Source organism: Halichondria panicea, chromosome 11, assembly GCF_963675165.1.
Source record: "Halichondria panicea chromosome 11, odHalPani1.1, whole genome shotgun sequence".
NCBI lineage: Eukaryota > Metazoa > Porifera > Demospongiae > Suberitida > Halichondriidae > Halichondria > Halichondria panicea.
Window position 1 is genome coordinate 4,949,653 of NC_087387.1, and position 20,151 is coordinate 4,969,803.

The 20,151-nt window shown below is 41.4% G+C and overlaps 3 protein-coding genes across 6 annotated transcripts in view; 1 reads left to right on the forward strand and 2 right to left on the reverse strand.

Moving 5' to 3' along the window:
• Window positions 1-5,033, forward strand: part of LOC135343941 (sushi, von Willebrand factor type A, EGF and pentraxin domain-containing protein 1-like) — an 89,975-nt gene extending 84,942 nt beyond the window's left edge. Inside the window, exons 29-37 of the mRNA XM_064540981.1 lie at window positions 250-423; window positions 818-940; window positions 2,053-2,172; window positions 2,553-2,678; window positions 2,847-2,972; window positions 3,201-3,323; window positions 3,419-3,480; window positions 3,636-4,129; window positions 4,343-5,033. Of these exons, the coding sequence (XP_064397051.1) occupies window positions 250-423; window positions 818-940; window positions 2,053-2,172; window positions 2,553-2,678; window positions 2,847-2,972; window positions 3,201-3,323; window positions 3,419-3,480; window positions 3,636-4,129; window positions 4,343-4,877 (1,883 nt within the window). The 3' untranslated portion in view covers window positions 4,878-5,033. The remainder of the gene's footprint in view (window positions 1-249; window positions 424-817; window positions 941-2,052; window positions 2,173-2,552; window positions 2,679-2,846; window positions 2,973-3,200; window positions 3,324-3,418; window positions 3,481-3,635; window positions 4,130-4,342) is intronic.
• LOC135343945 (CUB and sushi domain-containing protein 1-like) overlaps window positions 1-19,325 on the reverse strand; it is a 43,423-nt gene extending 24,098 nt beyond the window's left edge. For 2 of the 4 annotated variants that reach the window (XM_064540994.1, XM_064540993.1), the window contains exons 1-15: window positions 19,146-19,325; window positions 18,890-19,018; window positions 18,636-18,824; window positions 18,433-18,582; window positions 18,154-18,357; window positions 17,658-17,810; window positions 17,322-17,537; window positions 17,028-17,204; window positions 16,682-16,864; window positions 16,331-16,510; window positions 16,001-16,177; window positions 15,470-15,646; window positions 15,202-15,375; window positions 14,903-15,076; window positions 14,591-14,764 (exon numbers count right to left, since the gene is read on the reverse strand). In XM_064540994.1, coding sequence (XP_064397064.1) covers window positions 14,591-14,764; window positions 14,903-15,076; window positions 15,202-15,375; window positions 15,470-15,646; window positions 16,001-16,177; window positions 16,331-16,510; window positions 16,682-16,864; window positions 17,028-17,204; window positions 17,322-17,537; window positions 17,658-17,810; window positions 18,154-18,357; window positions 18,433-18,582; window positions 18,636-18,824; window positions 18,890-19,018; window positions 19,146-19,221 — 2,533 coding nt within the window. In that variant the 5' untranslated portion in view covers window positions 19,222-19,325. Of the gene's footprint in view, window positions 1-10,153; window positions 10,791-10,846; window positions 10,979-14,590; window positions 14,765-14,902; window positions 15,077-15,201; window positions 15,376-15,469; window positions 15,647-16,000; window positions 16,178-16,330; window positions 16,511-16,681; window positions 16,865-17,027; window positions 17,205-17,321; window positions 17,538-17,657; window positions 17,811-18,153; window positions 18,358-18,432; window positions 18,583-18,635; window positions 18,825-18,889; window positions 19,019-19,145 lie in introns of those variants that run through there. The other 2 variants (XM_064540996.1, XM_064540995.1) reach the window with 2 other exon arrangements.
• Window positions 5,649-8,453, reverse strand: LOC135343964 (uncharacterized). The gene is made up of 2 exons (XM_064541017.1): window positions 7,115-8,453; window positions 5,649-6,842 (listed from the first exon to the last, which is right to left on the reverse strand). The coding sequence occupies exons 1-2, from the start codon at window positions 8,084-8,086 to the stop codon at window positions 5,862-5,864; spliced, it is 1,953 nt and encodes a 650-aa protein (XP_064397087.1). The 5' UTR covers window positions 8,087-8,453; the 3' UTR covers window positions 5,649-5,861.
• Window positions 19,326-20,151: the final 826 nt, after the last annotated feature.

Sequence of the window (20,151 nt, forward strand, 5' to 3'; positions counted from 1 at the left end):
CAGCTCTGTGAGAGTGTGTGAGGTGGGAGGGGTGTGGTCAGGAGAGAATGGAACATGTCAACGTGAGTTTGTGTCTTTTGGCATTATCAACATTATGAGCAATTAGTTGGACAATTAGATATGCCATGAACTCTCTTCAAAATGAGACACACTACACTGTTTATGCTACTCTCATCAATTGAATACTTTTGTAGATCAAATTGTAATATTGCTTCGTATTTAATCTCTTCAACAATCCCTCATACACAGCTGTAGATTGTGGTTCATTGAGTAATCCGACCAATGGCATGGTGAGCCTTGACTCCATCCTTAGGGGTTCCGAAGCTGCCTATTCTTGTCAGGACAACTACACTCTGGTGGGCGTGGCACTGCGAGTGTGCATGGACAATCGGGAGTGGTCAGAGGAGGAGCCTCTCTGTGAAGGTACGTCATTATTTGCTTAGTGTTTATGAGTTGGAGAAAAAGTATTGTCACTTACTTGACTTCTAATCTGTAAATATCCACCTGCATGCATGGACTGTACATAATTATATACATGCATAATTATGTTAATTGTATAAACTACTCTACCACAATTTAGTATAATGGCTCAACCTCGTCTCAACTGTCTATAATAATGTATAAAGTCTCTCCTACTACAATCAATAATTTTAGTACACTCTAAACAGATACCTTATCTCAACTGTCCATAATAGTATTTATTATTATCGTATAAAGTCTCTCCTACTACAGTTAGTACAGACTAAACAGACACCACTCACGCAAACTGCTGTTACACTATGTACTTATAATTATGCTATGTACGTACATCTGACAGACACTGATGAGTGTGCCCTGGGGCAAGACAACGACTGTGACCAGGTGTGTATCAACACTGAGGGGGGCTACGAGTGCAGCTGTGTTGTCGGATATAGGCTGTCCGGGTTCTCACGCTGCAAAGGTGAGTGAAGAGGGGGAAGGCAACTGAATACAGTTTTAAATCAAGGGAAATAATTGTATAGGTGAGTGCAGCACGGCAGCTTGTGGCTCGTCTCTATCATTTCTTTATTATTAGAAACCCTTTTCCTCTGTACAGAGTGTTATAATAGTTATAAAAGCTATAATGATAACATGTTGTTCCCCTTGTTAAGTATAGGATAGACTACACCTAAGAGTAGAATATGCGTCTATGTAACCTCCGCGGTTGCGGTTAGCCCGAGGCGCAAAGCCGAGGGAATCTAACCGTAACCAAGGCGGTTACTAAGACGCATATTCTACGAGTGGGTGTGGTCTATCTAACTTGGACTTCATTGCGCATGCGCGAGGCGTGGTTATAAGCGCCAGGTTTGGTGCGTAGCAACAGAAATTAAATTTGTGTGAGCTGGACGAGCTGTGAGAGACACCAGTTTGACAGAAAAAGACAAGAAGACGGCTTCAAAACAATGAAAAACTACAGTAAAACTTAGTAAAGCTTGTGAAACGCTTCTTGAAGATACTGAAAAGAACAGACAAGTAAAAAGAACCTAGAACTATGCTAGAACTGACTGCAACACTACAACAAGAAGAATGAAGCTCTGTGGTGGAGTGGAGGGGGGTATAGAGCAGACTGGACCGGCATGAAACCTTATAGAAAGTGTCAAGCGACTGCTAAAGTGTTTTTGATGCTTCCTGGCCCCCCTTGCCCATGCCCAACTGGAAAAAGCAATACAAAGCAACAGTGCATGGACATGGAAAGAATGGATATTGACTGAACAAACTATTGCATTCTGTGTTTTTTATAATGTTTTTGTCATCTTCTTGTCACTTTCACTAAAAATTTCATTTCAACTTTTGAGAACTTCCTGCAAATTATTTGTCACTTCCTGTAGAATATGCGTCCATTTCCTGTAGAATATGTGTCCACTTCCTGTAGAATATGCGCCCATTTCCTGTAGAATAAGTACCTTCTTGTAGATTATGCTTCCATGTAATCTACTGTTTTTAGCCAATCAGATCAATTACAGATGATGTAATGTAGTCTAATAATTATTATACTGTGGTGCTTACACCTTTTAAACATTGAATATCTCACAGATATTGATGAGTGTGCTCTCGGTGACAGGTGTTCACAATTTGCCACATGTTCCAATACTGAGGGTAACTACACCTGCTCCTGTTTGGATGGGTTTACTGGAGATGGACAAGATTGTCAGAGTAAGTGAAAGAGCAATATTTTCACTCATTTTTCAATTAATCTCTTACTTTGGAGTCATAAGCTGTGATCATAAGCTGTGGACTGGTAGGATTTCCCAGTTTGCGTAATGATATTCTGCGGCACTGTCACAGTATAGGATACTCTTACATAACACCTTTGCGTGGGGAACAGCGATGGTCTTTATTGAGTGTATGTATTGTTTGTATACATTTGAGGATCAAGGTGACTTGCCTTTATGTTGCAGTTCTTTCCTCAGGGGTGGCCATTAAGATTAGAGTGGTTCTACTGACCACTGTAAAATCGAAGACCTATTTGCATTGCCCAGATTTAAATCATAGCCAAAGCTGTGCAAATAACATGTACGCCACCACACACACAGATATAGATGAGTGTATGGAGGGTGGTGTGAGCTGTGCCCAAAATGGAGTGTGCACGGACAATGAGGGCAGCTATGACTGCTCTTGTGCACAGGGGTTCATCGGGGACGGTACCATCAACTGCACTGGTAAGCTATTAGGACTGGTTTACAGTTATGATGCTTTTTTAAAAAGCATATACCAAGTTGTGAGTCAAATCAGGAAACATTTTTGGCATAATAATTTTATTCTATTGACATTGCATAGCTATATTTAAATGGCTGTTACAAGCAGTTTATGCAACGAATCTTATGCAGATATTGACGAGTGTGATAGTAGCCTTGACAATAATTGTCATGACTCTGCCATCTGCTCAAACACAATTGGCAGCTTCTCTTGCTCATGTGACGAAGGCTTCGCTGGGAATGGCATCAGCTGTAATAGTGAGTATACCTGTCATTACGAATGTGAGCGTATATAAATTATTTATCTATGGTGAAGCATCGTATAATATTATAGGTAAACCCCTGTTTTAAAGAAAGCACAATCATAGTTTTACAAGGTTACCTTACAACAAAAGACCCGAGTCTATTGTTAAATGAAGTAGTTGCTCTACATTAATGATATAGTAATAATTATAGTGTGAGCAATTATAAAGTGATTTGTTTCAGATATCAACGAGTGCGAGGTAGGGATGCATGGTTGCCATGCCAATGCCGAGTGTATGGATACTGATGGTAGCTTCACCTGTTCATGTAGAGAAGGGTTCACTGGAGATGGAATCAACTGTACAGGTCAGCAAATTATTCAAATTCTAGTTAGCTATCATGTGATCAAATCTACTCCCTCTTCCTTACTAATGACGGCATATATATCATGCACTATACAGATCAGTGTCAAGCCATATTCCAGGTAGTGTTAGGAGGAGTGGTGGATTGTAGCACTTGGAGGGTGAGTTGTCTATAGCTGAACAAGCACCATGCACGACAAATATAGAGCAAATTATACGAAATACATCCTCGCATCCTAATAAGTATAATAGTGAGCTCCATGCTTGTTAAGTTATTTGAAGTACGTTGGGTTAATGTTATCCTTTTTTTTTACAGCTTGATGATACTAATCCCAAGCTAAACGACACCGCCATGCAAGTAGCCACAGAGATACAACAATCTTGTACGGACTGTTCGCTCGGAGTGACCCAAATCACAAATGGAGAGTTCAACTGTTTGACGGAAGACACACCTGATCAAGTTACCTATCGTGCTAAGCTCCATGGCAACACAGACTCGGATTGTGACGATCTGATCGAAGATATTGAATCATGGGTCCAAGGCGCTCAAGCGTCCATTTCTGTGCAGGGTAATAGGCTGAGGATAGCTGCAAACTGTGAGATTGGCGTGGATACGTTTACCTCTCCTCTTGAATGTGTATCGGAGACGACAATGAGCGTGACAACTCTTCGTCTGGGTGCATCCGAGGGTATATCCATACCGCTAGTAGCTGGGGCTGCAGCTGGAGGTGTGGTACTGATGATAGTGGTGCTTGTTGTGGTGATTGTCGTGGTGTCTTTGCTGTCTGCATCAAGGAGAAAGAGAAAGAGGTAAATTTACGTTGTACATGACAATGATATCTGGAGGGGTGTACTTTCTATGGGTGATCATTTCTATGGCTAAATTGTAACGACTGCATAAGATATGGCTCACTTTTATTGGTACGTAGAAACACATGTTTCCACCTTAAGCTATTATTTGCTAGTTGTGGAAATACTTGATCTAGTATCTATCAGTACTATTATTTCAATCCCCACCTACAGTGTTGAGATACCCACCCGTTTCGTGGACAACCCTACAGCCAATGATTACACCAACTTCACCCCACACCCTTTCGGGGAGGTCCACAACCCCGTCTCCCCCAGCAACTCAAATGTCCACCGCCCACTCATTCCACAAACATCCCTTTCAAATTTCGGACAGAATAATGACCTACGAAAATCTTCATTCAACCCTCAGGGCGATGTCGTTCCAATGCTGGGTCGCTCGTACAGCACACTGTCTCGAGACCGAAACAAGATAAAGCCAGTCTGTGCTGAACCTCAGGAGGAACAAATGCAGGAAGATTTGTACGACAGTGTGTACGACGGCAGTAATGTAACCATGACGACCAACGTCGCTGATGTAGGGCCCGAGGTGGAGGAAATGTACGATACAAGCATAGGAATCAAAGCAGATGAGATTTATGATGCAGTGGCCGAGGATGAGCCAGAAGATACTTTTAATGACTCTTTCGAAAGTTCAGGTGACGAATCAATCTACGATAAAGCTGATCTTGGACTGGACATTAACTTTTAGTTCCCATTATATATTACCCTCACATTCCATTAATTATAGAATTTATTTTTCACACATCAATCTTCTTTTGTAGAGAAATTCACTGGAAAAATTGGTGGATGTTATAATTGGGCAATTTGGCGGATTATAATTTTTTTATATCGAAGAGCGCTAAATTTAAAACTGTCAAATTAAAGTTTTTCGGTGGACACAACGTCATTGCTGTAGTAGTCACGCCTGCATGAGACACCAAATTAATAAATTATGTTCAAATGGCATATCCGCCAACCAATTAAGTCTCAAAAGCCACGCCCCTTCACTCAAAGAAAGGTCTGGCAACAGTGTGCATGTGGAGTTGTCGCAGAGGAATTTAATTACGTATTCACTCTGCTACGCCCACTCTATGGTGGGCGTGGTAAATTAGCTGCTCAGCCTATCAACATGCTAATCCATGGCATTATGTGGTTGTGGTTTTATGATGACCTTACAAATCTAAAATCTGATTGTTGGTGCCAAGATCCAGGCGTATTAACCAACGCCATAGCAGATACTAATTCATTAGTCTACCGCATAGCGCTCAATTTTCGCTGTTTTTGTGGGTTAGCAATCCTACACGAAACTGACTCTGTTACCAGCACTTCGATTGTACTGCAGCCTGTATAGTTTATCATGTTAGGTGTATATAAACGCTCCGTCCATATAGTCGGAACTATATTGTTACTGGAACAACTGCATGACTGAATTATATGGACATTTCAACTTTAATTTCGTATTCTGGGTGATTAAAAGTGAACATGTTGTACATACCCGTGTAGCACTTTTTTTTGCGGATTTTTTTCGAGGATATAAGTTGACCACACCCCTAAGATTCAATACAACACACTTTTGAGGCACTAACATTTCGAGGTTTAAGGTCAATCTGCGAAAAACGGGAAATTTTAGCTCCTCGAAAAAATGAAGTGCTATACATTGAAATGAATAAAAAAAAAAAACAATGCATGTAAACTAGTGTGAAGTGGATGAGAATACTGTGTACACAGATCTGATAATGGTTAAATATCTATGACCGCCAAGTACACACAGTTTGCCAGATAGTTCAATGCAGTGACAACAGTACATTTCCTCAGGAAGGTCACCGCATTGTGTCCACTGGTCTTTAGTAGGATCGTACAGATAGATGCTTGAGGTAGTATTATTTCCTAGTCCTTTCTCTTCACTACCCCCCACAGTCAGGAGAGTGTTGCCGATGGCGATGGGAGACGACCCATAGAATGGCACCTTTGCAACAGATTCCCACACACCAGAACTGGCTCGTAATATGAGGGAGGGTACATGAGCTCCAAACACTTCTTTAGTGCCTAAACTTCCTACAAGATACAGTGTGTCTCCAATTAGGCAAGTGTTGTAGCTATCATTAGTGCGGGGAAATGGTTCGGCTGTAATCCATTTATTACTTGTGTTCAGAATGTTTACATCGGCTATATCAGTGCTGTTTGAGTCAACTCCACCGATAACGATCAGATGGTCCTGATATCCAACAATTATTGGCTCAGTTAATGCTTTTGTCATGGGGGGAAGTGACTGGATCCATTGTCGAGAGCTCTCATCGTATGTTAGGATGATATTAGTTTTTTGTTTTGTAGACTTGTCCCGACCTCCGACCACTAGCAGTCGACCCCTCAGTGTTGCTATGGTGAAGTCGTCTACTGGAGGAGGTGGCAGCTCATCCCAGCTATCCTGATCTGGTGTGTACACTAGCACAGTCTCAGTCCAGTGTCTCCTGCCTCTCATGTACAGCTTCCCGTTGATAGCCACAGGATGATCGAATACTTCCATTCCCCTTGGTATGTCCTTGCATCTTGTCCAGTTGAAGGTGATGGCAGTAGGAACAGTTGGTTGTAGTGTGGTCGACTTGTGCGGTAGCAATTTGTTTCCACTGCTGGAATCAACAATCTTGATTGCTTTTGTGGTTTTGTTAGTGGTTATCTGTATAAAAATAGATAATCAGGTGGTGTGTATATTGTCAAACACAGCTGTATTATTGGCGCATAACACATGAAAATATACCATCTAGACCCATTTCCCCACCCCATTGACACCATCACCTTTCCTATCGGCAGATAAATGCAATTAATACTCTTTATTGCTGGTCAACGTCAACCAAAAGCACACTCAACCATAATATTTGTACAAGACAAGATATTTTAAGGCACAACTACATCTTTTCATAAGGGACTACCGGCCCCTCACACAGTCACCTCTCTCTGTCCGGAGCCCAGAGGTGTGTCCTCCCGAGGCTGTATTTGTAGAGACCTCACTGAACTGAAAAGACGATCAATTTCTTTGCGTTGAACTTCCAACTGCTCTTGTTGGAGAGTGGTCAATTCTTCCAGTCCACGAACTTGCTCTCGTTTCTCAGCTTGAAGATGATTAATTTGAGCTTGTAATTGAGTGTTTTGAAATTGCTTTTTGGCAGCAACTAGCTGTATTTCTTCTTTCTGTTGAATCAGTTCCAGCTTGGTCTGGGTGCTGTTCTGAGGGAGTGTTGTTCCAACCTCCTCTAATCGTCTCAACACCACTGCAGCAGATGGTCGATCTTCTTGGTCATACTCTAGGCAAGCGAGGGTCAACTGGACTAGGGAGTGGGTCTCACCAAGAGCTGCTTTCATTTGTATGATGTAATGTTCTCGACGTTCAATTTCGGAGCGAGCAACAAGCTTTCGAGTAGCAGGATCACGATATGTTGCAGGTTTCAGATCTTTGGGAAATGTTTGTGTCAGTGTGAACAGAGATACTACACCAAAGGAGAAGATATCTATGGCAGTGTTATATTGTGTGACCCCTTCCTCTTGAACTGCCTCTGGTGGCATGTACACACCAGTGCCTGGCATTTGAGTCATTGAGGCAGCTAGCCGGCCAGGCTGAATGTTCACAATCCTAGAAACACCCAAGTCTGCTATCTTGGCATTGAGACCATTATCGACTAGAATGTTCTTGGCAGACAGATCACGGTGGGCAATGGGTGGAGTGCGGCTGTGCAGATAGACCACCCCTCGGCCAGTCCCCGTCAGAAGGTGCACTTTGAGGTCAATAGGAATGTTGGGGCTGGTTTCTAGAAGGTTGTCGAGGCTGGTTTGTAGCTTCTCCATCAGTAGGACAGGGAGTTGGGCTCCAGGGAGATAGCACACCCCCAAGAACTGTACTATGTGAGGGTGACGAAGCCGGCTCATCAGCTTACACTCCTCCACGAAATCAGTCACCCACTTCTCAACCTGTGGAGGGACAAAGTGGTATAATTATGAGACATCAAATTGTTTTTGATATAGGTAGTCACTAATTTATAATGAAAGCACCGAGGGTGCTGATGCCTCGGTGGACCAAAGCTACATAACATAAAGCTACTGTACACACATTGTATCATGATGAACATTTTTGTTTTGCTGCATGCAAACTCAAAGAGTGCATGGGTAATGATCGGCCACGATTGTTGTTAAAAACGATCGATGCCAAAAGTTCAAGTCTAAAATTAATGGCTGCATCAGCAAAGCCTTGCAGCTCTCTTCTCACTCTTGCAGCTACCAATATAGCTAGCGTTCTAGTGCAGAGCTAAAATACTAAGTATAGAGTAGCAACACTCGATAAACAAGTTTGGCTACGTGCTCTTCTGAAAAGGTTGCAATGGCATTTCAAGTAGGCATAACTCGAGAACGAAGCTTTATTTTGCAAATCCACGAATTGAGAACATGACTAGAAGCCTATAGAACTTTTTACTTGCCACTTTATTGATCCTTGAGCAGCTGTAGCAGCCTGACTACACACACACACACACTACCGTATACCTCGCTTGCGCATGCGCACTGAGGCATAATAACCATGCATAGTCAATACATATAGGCTTTGCATAAAAGCAAAAATTGTATATAGTGCATGGTATACAGTGCCTTGTTTGCAGCAATTATATAGTGCTCTATAATTATGTGACAGGAAAACCAGACTTTTGAAGCAAGCTAGTGATTAATGTACCAAAGAGCAAAGCATCGCCTACTCTGCATACGCCACTGCCTTACTAATCCATGAGAGTAGAACCTACATAAATTTTCACATTTTTTGACCAATGAAGAAAGTTGCTGTAATCAGAGCTAGAATGAGTTCTAACCAAATATCCATTATATTATATCTCACTAAAGTCAGAGGTTGACCTTTATAATGTTGTCATAACTTTGTTATACTTCAACCAGCTAAAAGTTAGCATTTTCTATGTAGAAGTCCCGCATATACTAGTCAACCACATAAACCATAAAGCCATAGTTGACCACATAACTTCCAGGGGCCGGAACTCTAGACATTAAGAGCTTTCTTTTAATACCGATGTTGTTTTCTACAACTTGGTATTGGAGGCTGCATTTTCAACACTATTGATGAAGGTAAGCCATTTTTTTCACAGCTAACGGCGCATAACAATTATATAGTAACTATAATAATAATGAAATGATATCTTATGAAAGGTATTCATATTTACAATACATTTTGGGCACAAGAAGGTGCAATTGACGAGACATTTTAGTAGTTGTTTATCTTCAATTTCACCCTTAACCTACCTGAGGAGACAGGGGGGTATTATGAGACACCATGGCAAATCAATTTTAACTATAATTATACAGCATGGCCTTTGACTTGAAATACTGTCCTTCTATTGTCTCTTAAAAATGTGGTACCTGCAGACAATAATTATACAGTGGCATTTCACTAAATTCTACTTGAGTTGAGTTGGGCCCCTGGAAGTTCTTTGGTCAATTATGGCTTCCTTTATGTGGTTGACAAGTACATGTATGCCAGGGACTTCCATATATGGAAAAATAGTTGAAGCTACAGCTCTAAAGCATATAGAAGCGAAGTATGACAAGTTAATCATTATTTTCACACTCAATTTATTTATATTTCCCCCTTTTCATGTATCTCTCATGAACCTTATTAGAGAAAGTGTAAGTCAGCCACTATAATACAGTGTACAATACAACTCCGAAATGTTCATCAGTGCATGCTATTAAAATGTCTACGTTTAGCCAATTCATGCGCCCACGCTTTGAATTATAATCGCTATGTGCATTAGCCTCGTTCCCAAGCCGATTTGTCTCTAAAACAGCGCTAGGTCGACAACTAGGCCTGCATGCTATTAAATAGTCTGGGTCCATGTGGTCTATCAATGAATTATTAACGATGCAGTCCATTTAATCCAAACTAGAACTTTTATTAAACAATAGCGCATGCGATAAATTTATTACAAAATAAAGTCTCACAAGTGTGTATAATCATGTAGCTATTTATATATATATAAGATGTGTTCTGTGCTCAGTTAGTAAAAGCTCCTATTGTATATAATTATTATAGTCATATGACTCATGCAGTGTCAGCGTTCCTAATGTAATTATGACTCAGTGTCAGCAGTCACACTAGTGTATGCCTCATTCTCTGTGGTGGGTATATTCGACCACCTTACTTCAGTGTAGGCTTCATTTCTTATCATTGCCACTTCTGCTGTCCCACTCAACCTGTTAGCGTCAGTTGCCATGACACTATTATTAGTGGTGGTAACATCGCCATAGGCCGGGTTAAGTATCGTGGGTGGATCATGTGATACAGATGAAGGATTGGCAACCATTTGTAGTTTCTTGGTTGTGCCGTATGCTTTGTTTGTTTTCATGGTTACTTCATTTATCCCTCCCATTCCCTCGTTTACGTAGTAGTAATCATCTGTTGTGATAACATCCCCATTGGCATTACTCTCAGTTAGGTTGCTGTTTGAGTCAGTTGATTCCTCGATGGTAGTATAGAGGGGCTCTTGAGTTGAAGGGACCTCTGTGCTAGAGCTAATTATTGGGGCATCATTGATGTCTTCATAATACTCACTATTGGTAGCTTGGTAAGTAGCCACGTCTGAAATAATGAAAATACGAACTTTTAATTGGCAGTCTTCATTTATCTTTATTTACCTGACTGCTGCTGCTTCTTAGCTCTTTGCTTGTGTATAATATACAGCAATAGAATTATTATAACCGTTGCAGCAATCATTACTAAACCAACTGGTATTGCTATTCCCACATATAGTCCAACATTGTCAGCTGCTGTAGTAGAAATAATGGTATGACAAAGTAATGAGACATACATCAGTAGGTTTAGTAATGTAATGATTGCTGGCAAGAAGCACTCATCAATATCTGTGTGTGTGTGTGTGTGTGTGTGTGTGTGTGTGTGTGTGTGTGTGTATGTGTGTGTGTGTGTGTGTGTGTGTGTGTGTGTGTGTGTGTGTGTGTGTGTGTGTGTGTGTGTGTGTGTGTGTGTGTGTGTGTGTGTGTGTGTGTGTGTGTGTGTGTGTGTGTGTGTGTGTGTGTGTGTGTGTGTGTGTGTGTGTGTGTGTGTGTGTGTGTGTGTGTGTGTGTGTGTGTGTGTTTGCAACCTAAAGCCTTGTAAGTATCTTCTGAGGTCGCATTGAGCTCTGGTAAGCTTAAAATAGCCACTCATTACTAGAGTAAGTCGCCGAACTTATAACAACAGTATATAGCGCCTAAAGTTATAAGCGCTATATATTAGCGCTTATAGCTAGAATATTGCTGACTCAGCACTTTACAAGCTTCACAAAGAAACAAGTGTAGCTCCGCTTTGCAGGGTCGCCTGATTCTGGGAATTGCTCCACTCTGTACTGCACTCTATCTAGATTGTACTCAGCTTGTGTCAGTTAGCTCTAGCTGTGTAGTTTGGCAAAACGGCGATCAGTACGTTTTGACGAAAATCGAAAAATTCGATAGTTTTTTCAAGTTATCACTGCTCGGACTGGAAGCGACTTGGCCTATCCAAGTTTTCGCTGGATAATAGGCCCATGGCCATCTGTTAGTGTGTGTAATTAATTTGAATCAGTCTTGTTTTGTTTGTGCGTTACACGCCGATGCACTTTGATGTCTGACAGAGTTTGGCGACTTACTCTAAACAGGCTTGAATACAGAAGCTGAACAGGCCTAGTGCAGTGCGTGCAGTACTAGTGCTAGTGCATGAGCAAGGCTCAGCCTGAGCCCTAGCCCTCTCCCAGAGTGTCTCTAAAGCAGCTCCTTCTGCAAGCACACAGCAGAATTTTTGATGAACTATAGTCTACCGACCAGTGGCGTAGCCAGAGGGGTGCAGAGGGTGCTCCAGCACCCCCCTCTGGCCTCAGACTCTGCTCCACAAGTTCCTTAGCTAAGCTACATGTAGCCATATATAGATACACAAAAGAAAGGGATAGGTAACACCCAGCACTTCCGTTGGATGAGGCGAGTTGCTAAAAAGGGGCGTGTAATGAGCAAAAAGGGGTGTGTGCACTCAAAATGTCAGTAAAGATATTAATACCGTATAGCAGGTATATTTCGAGGGTATAAAAATGTTCGCGGTTTTCACGGATTGAGCCTCTACCGCGAAAATTTATACCCACGAACATTTATATCTTTATTGAATAGTAGGCGTTTTCAGTATTATTGACCACACCTATCGACAATAAGAGGTGCCTCATCGTTATAGGCTAGGCCTGGATTCGAGGCTAACGGTGTGGAGGTACAGCTGCATGTTGATGTGCGCATGCGCCAAAAGGCTGGAACTCATACCACTAAAATAAAATCCGCGAAATCCTTTGTAATGGTCCATCCGCGAAAATTTATACCCTCGAAATATACACGCTATACGGTAGTTTGTAGTATTATAGCAAACTGTGCTCTTGAGGAGACACCAGATACACTTAGACATAGGCTATTAATCTTTTAGAGCTACTATATGCAAAGTGATGAGAAAGTGAGCTCCAAAGGGGGTGTCAGTACACTCTACAAACCATAACAGGTCTGTTCCCAAGTCCTTCAAATGCCATCTCTTCGATCACACAATACAGAGAAAGATACTTGTGTTTCACTTTCTAATACCTAAACTGTGTCTTAGAGCACTTCAAACTAGATTACCATGTACAGTAAGAGCAGGAGAGGTACGCAAACTTTCTGGACTTCAGACAAACGTTTCATGGTGCTGCTACTATTTCACTGCATTGAGAGCTAGAAAATATGCTTTGTTCCATGCAGTTATAAACACACTTTAATTCTGTGAAACGTACATGTTATAAAATTATTTCATATTGGAGATATAGGTACATAAACTGACAAATCGGTGTTGAATAAAAGAAAGCTCGGCACTAACATAGCAACTGTAGCTATCAGTATAGTGCTGGGTGTATGTGTGCATGATGCCTGATTGCTTTAAATTTCTCTTTTAGGCCCCCTACGAGAAAAATAAGCAGATATAGGGATCATTGTGTACTTTCTTGAGCGCAACTCGCCTCCAACCAGAGGGTGTGACGTCACACTGCATTTACCTAGCATCACGTGGGGCGTTGCCTATCCCTTTCTTTCGTGTATCTATGATGTAGCTAGCTAGCTGATATGAGAAAACTAGAGCTAGAGCTCTTGTTGCGATCAACTCAAAACTCCACCTCCAACTAGCTAGCTCCACCTCCAAATTTCATTCCAGCCAGTGCACATGCGCAAAGCCACGTGGGCTGAGCAGACCAAGGTCCCCCACAGAGTTGCAGACTATTCAGCAGCTATCACCATCATCATCATGTCACCCTTTCAGTTGAGCCCAGTTCACAGAGCAGCACTGCAAAACTGCAAGTGGCTTGCCACCCTGTCCTGCTAATTCACAAGCAGAACCTGGTTAGCAGCTGCATGATTTAATTGTCACAACTCAAAACAATGCATTTTATAGGACATATTCAGATGAAGATGTGGCTTAACCACCAGTACCCTCAAAGCAGCTCATTTCTTTAGCCAGATTGTGTTAGAATCAATCTCAGAGCATGTAACAAGAAAAATTTTCTGGGGTAGTGCCCCCAGACCCCCCTTGTTGGAGCACATTTTGCACCGCCGGAGCGCACTGGTAATTCAGACAATCCATTCATCCAGCACCCCCCTCTCTCAAATCCTGGCTACGCCCCTGCCGACTACACCCTCTGTCCCTCTATTTTCATTTATGTTTCTCATGCAAGACAATTCATTCATCTTCATTCATCGAAAACGCCTTATTTTTGCTGCATATGCTTGAGGTACCAATTTATGAGCCATAATTATTTTCCCTTGTAGCCCTGAGGTGCCAATTTATGACAGTTAAACCCCACTAGACTGCATGGCAAAAGTGTAGTAGGTGGGAAATATGAACACCTATATTAATCTTTACATAAACATAGAATGATGGCTAAATACAGTGATGTTGAGAGAGAACATATCGATTGAGAGCCAAAATGGACCAATAACTGCCAAAACTTTACTCCTTCAATTACCCATAAAACTGTATTGGTAATTTAGACACCGCTCACTCAAAACTGCTGTTACACTACGTACCTATATACTGTCACTAAGGTAGAGTGTTGGTACAACATCTATTTACTGCGTTGTCTAGTGTCAGATGTCAAGTTTAATTGTTAAATAGTAAACTGTGTCCTAGTTGCATTAGCATAATTATAGTGTCGAAACATATAGTTCTAGATCTGTTGCAATTGTCTCTGGTTGCTATATGATTATATAATTAATTTATATACGTAAAGTTACACGCATTTGAGATGCAGATCTTGCACGCTATATTGATTGTGTGTACTGTATTAATACCTGAAGAGTATACGTATGTACAGAGGATATTGCCAATCATTAATGGGTATAATACTAATTCCTTACGTTCACAAGTGGGCTCATCGTCTGTCCATTCTCCTGTAATCTGACATGTAAGGGAGCTCTGTCCACTCAGTCTGTAGCCATTACTGCACTGTACTGTGGCCACTGAACTAGTCCTGTAGCCGTTGGTAGTGTTGATCGTGCCCTGAGACACTTCCAGCTCGGGGCATAATATCTCTGCAGGAAGTGCAAGGTTAAATGAGTATCGATTGCAGGAAAACAGCCACGGTAGCTCCATGCAGTGTCTTCTTACAAGTACTAATCTATAGTCTTTATACATAATTATCTGTTGCCACTAATAATGTGAGTACTCACCTTCACAAGTTGGGATATTTCCTGACCATGAACCGGTTTGTTGACAAATTCTGACCGTCGGTCCGTTTATCATGAAGCCAGAGTTACAGCCGTATGTTGCTTGAGAATTGAACACCACACTGCTGAGCAATAGAGTTCCATTCACAGGAGGGCTCAGACCATCACAGACCACAACTGGATTAAATTTCAGTCGTGCATGTATAATATTACTGGTGGTGTTTGTATTATGGGGGTATATCTGTGCATGCTATTATTCCCATACAGCAACTATTATAGTATCTGTATATAAATCTACTTACTGGCACAAAAAGGAGGCCCATTGCTCCACATTGAGTTAGATTGGCAGACAGTTGTAGAGGAACCTCTGAGATCGTAACCACTGTTGCAACTGTACATAGCCTCGGATTGGAATGTGTTACTACCGACAGTGACGGCTCCATTCTCAGGGTCGACTAGGTCTGCGCACTCAATAACTATAGTGATAAGGAATTAAATAGAGTATAAGTATAGTATACTTGTCAGTTTATTTGCTAAGCTTCCTTGTATAATGATACATACAGCACTTACTTTCACAGGTAGCAGCAGTTCCTGACCATTGTGAGCTGGCCTCACAGTTTCTGATATTATTTCCATTTAGCTCATAACCTTCATTACAACTATACGTTGCCGTGGTGTCTCCATTGATTCCAACCTGAATGTTCACTTCTCCATTGTCTGGATTCTGTAATGTAGGGCACTCTATCACTGCAACAGAGAGGCAATGTGATTACACATTCAGGTTAAGTGAATTTGATATGTTTACTCTACGTAAGACTCTGCTTTAATACATTATAGTGGCGATAGTTACGCGGTAATATAATGTGGAAGCTCCTTTTAACATTGGAGAACAAAGATTTGGCCATGCTTTATCAGAATGACCTTTTTTGAGGGCTGGGTTATTTGTACATTTAACTGTTCTGAGTGTTGTCACGCCTATATTACAGTTGGCTCCTTTTTCAGGGGTGGCGGTTAAAAGGGCTCCCTGCACTGTATGCTTCCTCAATTATAGGTAATCTTTTACCACCTATAAATTATTATTATGTATAAGAGTTTTCTCACCCTGACATCTTGGTGCAATTTCCGACCATGTTTCGTTTGCCTGACACATTCTAATTTGAGGACCGTTAACCAGCTCAAAGTTAGTATTGCAAAAGTATGTGGCTGTTCCTGGGAACAGACTAGAGGACACCTCAACGATCCCATTCTCCGGGTTGCTTAGCTCCCCACAACTAACAGCTGCATATATAAATTGGATACACACATTGTTAGAACACTATAGTTGTAATCATACCCAAAACAAAGTTCAGTAGCTTTGAGAGAGATACTAATTATGTGCTTAGATCAAACTGGTTGATCAATCGTTAGACAATGTTAAGGGTGTATACTTACGTGTGCAAATGGGTGCTGTGAGTGACCACTCCCTATTGGCCTGACAGGTCCTCACAGGAGTTCCCGTGAGGTCATAACCTGCGTCACATTCGTATTCTGCAGTGTCCTCAAACATAGTTGCACCGTTGGGGTATCGCACAATTCCATTAGTCGGATCGGCTAGGAATAGACAAGTAACTGCTGCATATAGAGAAAACGTGGTACCGTACATAATTATAAAGGCCAGGGAAAGTGTATAACTATGTGTCAGATGAATACATTCACAGCTAATGTTTTGGTGGTAGTTACCACAAAACACATACACATGCAACTAAACAGTTAAATGGTGCATTTGTTGGTCACTATACTTACGGACACACTGAGGAGCCGTTCCTGACCACATGCTGTTTAACTGACAGATCCGAGTCACAGTGATGGCACCAGTATCAAGCTCGTAGCCAGAGACACAGCTGTAGATAGCCAGACCCTCATAGTTAGTGTTGGATGTTTGAATCATTCCGTTCTGTGGATTCATAAGATTTCCGCAGTCGACCTCTGCGTGGAAAGAGGTAGAAGCTTATATAATTACACGATCAAATATAATTATTATTATTGTGCTGTTATACACCATTATATGGGGATGCAAGTATAATATACCTCAAGTGTACTGTGCTCTGAATTAAGGCAAGCCCCACAAACCACGTATCAATTTCCTCACCCTGGCAAGTTGGCGCTTCTCCTCCCCAGCCTGAGTTGAAACAAGTTCTAGTCTCGTTTCCATTGAGATCAAATCCAACGTTGCAAGTGTAGGTAGCAATGGAATCTTCCAGTGTGTCTGGGTTTACAGTCACCTGACCATTAGCGGGATCAGCAAGAGCTTCACAATCTCTCACAGCTGCATTGTGAGTGAATAAACTAATTATAAACTTCTCCAATATGAGAGATATAGCACTGTAAGCAACATGGATCTAATAGCTGAATAATTATTTTGAGCAATAATTAGGTCATTTACCATCCCCATCATCTTGTATCCTCACAAATACTTGACTGAGTCCGAACGCGTCATTCTCATTCTCAGCAGTGAATTGAATTCTGTACAGCTCTGTCATCTCCTCCACTAGGTCACCAACAATTTGAGCAGTGAAAGTAAAACTATCTCCATCAGCAGCCGTGGCGGGTATTGTGAATGGCTCGTTGACCAATTGAACAAAGTCATTGTTTCCAACAGCTGTAGAAACAATATTGTGACTTTGTATAGTAATAATACTTCCACATCAGTGGAACCACATTTTTAGCAGACACATAATTATGTCTAGGTAGAGTACACTTGCCAGTATGATAAACTCACTTGCTGTTCCATCTATTGTATTGGCCAACACTGTGACGGCTCTGTCCAAAGGGAGTCCATTTAAGGCCACTGTCAGATCGATATTAACATCAGTCAATCCACTGTCTCCCTCTGGGATCAACACCGAAGATGAGGACACTGCCAAGTTGACACCTTTAGTGGAGTGTTTGTTAGTACATTTCCAGGGGAAAACATAATCTGCATGGCACTGTAATCTAGCATCTAGGATATGACAAAGGTTAAATTCCATTTAACAGACACATGCATTAGTGGAGCAAGTATTATATGCAGGGTGCATGGTTCATGGTGGCATCTTTTGAGGGGTTGTTTTGTACTCAATGATCGAATTGGGATCTGGGAACGTGAAGTTCGAATTTGTTTGTGAGTGACTGTTAAGAGCTTTACTGTACAGTAGGAAGTCGTAGCCACAGTGCTTACAGTGGTATGGCATAGATTAATAATTTTATTTTCAAAATGGCTATAAATGTCTACTTACCATCATTGTCTGTTATGGAGACTGTAGCTTCGCCAGTGATGACATTTACAGCATCCATACCAGCTGTTAAACTGACCATAAATGTCTCAACCTCTTCAATAATGTCATCGCTTCGAATGGCAATATTTGTGCACTGTGGTTCGCTGGCGTCTATCGGGCTGAATATCTTTGAGACAGCTCCTGAAGGTATGTAATCGTCTGCAGCTGTGGGGGGAGAATTCAAAGAGAAAGTGTAATTAGTAATATGAAGTCAACTCCAATTGTTAAATAGTGTCTTACAAGAAGCTGTTCCCATGTCAACTGTATCGAGTGTGACCGAAACTTGTCTTTGTATGCTTCCACTAACGATCATGGCACACACCATTACAGAAGTGTCCTCTGCCTCTTCCACTGCTGCGTAGTTTTCCTGAGTGAGGCTGACATCGATACCTGAATGATATCGAGAGTACACATGTATATGTAATGTATTGTGCATTGCTCACGGCTTGCGTCGCTAATTGTAACGACAGTGAAACCAGTAGCTCCAACAGTTATCGTCCCACCAATACTTATTTGAAACAGTTCCCCATTCTCGACAATATCATCAGGATAGGCTTCTATGTCAAAACATATCTGAGTCGGCCCATCAGCAGTAAACTGTAGCTCTTTACTGGATATGTCAAAATCTGTGCCTGAATGAAATAATCACAGCATGGAATGAAACAGTTCATGGTTTCTATATAGCAAGACTAAGTACCTTCATTCAGTGTGGATGTAAGTATGGATACTAGCAACTGTACAGTCACATCTTGAGGTTCATCGATATTGACACACAGTTGAACCGAGTCTCCTTCATTCACGGCGATAGTGCTGGTCGAAAGAGATGCTACAAAAGTTGAGAATTGAAGTCACACAATTTGTTAGTGATGTTTGTGTTCAAGTGGATCTGATTATTGTTAAACAATGATCTTCAGTTCATTCAATTGCTTAATTTATTGGAACAATTAACTTACCCAATGCATTCACATAATAGAGGCAGCCACAGAAAGTGGCTACAGATAGCAGCACTATTCTAAAAGACACTTTCATTTTTGTTGCACTCTGACAATGGCTCAACTCAATCAATGTAGAGATAGATCTATGTCACAGGTAAAAGTACTGAGATATTCAATTCTGTTTTGGGGGAATGAAAGGTAGATCTATGCATGTTTGCTTATGAAATATGTAACTATGTGCTAGTTAGATACTGTTTCCTTGAAGAAACATGCAGTATTTTGTTTCAGAACTTTACTTGTTGTGCTATCAGATTACAGTACTTGTAAATCATTGTTGTAAAATTCACCATGATCAGCACCAAAAAGGTTGTTCCAGTATCTCAGCACCACTAGCTGTATATATTATTCCAACGCAGTATGAAGACCGTGTTACAAGGCATCCCAAACACTTGTGTGTATTTGGACGACATAATAATCACCGGAGAGTCCACGAGTAACACTTATTATAATCGGAGACTTTGGATAAGCCCGGTGCTAAGTGGTTTAAACAAGCAGGCCTATAGCTTTGGATAAGGTGCCGTCTGAAGAAGGGGAGAAATGCCATTTCATGCTACCTTCAGTGGAATATTTGAGTTAAGGATGGTTTACAGCCCATCATGAGACGGAAAGATTTGAGCACTCATGAGATGCCCCCATACCTAAAAATGTGAGCTGAAAACTATTAATTTTTGCCTATAGATGTATATAACCAGTCCCACAATATGGCCCCCTGCAAGTTGTTGCAGAAGAACACACCATAGATCTGGGTTCCAGGGCACTGCATGCAGGACGCTTTAACACTGCCAAAATGTTACTCACCTCCAATGATCTCGTGCCCATTGCCTCACCATCAATCATTTTATGGCATAATTATAGGAGTTGTCTATACAAGTTTTAAGACGGTGACGGCTCATGCATACACTTCTAGGACACTAGTACGTACATGCGGAAGAGCTCAACTGGATGCAACTGCGCAGAAGCATGT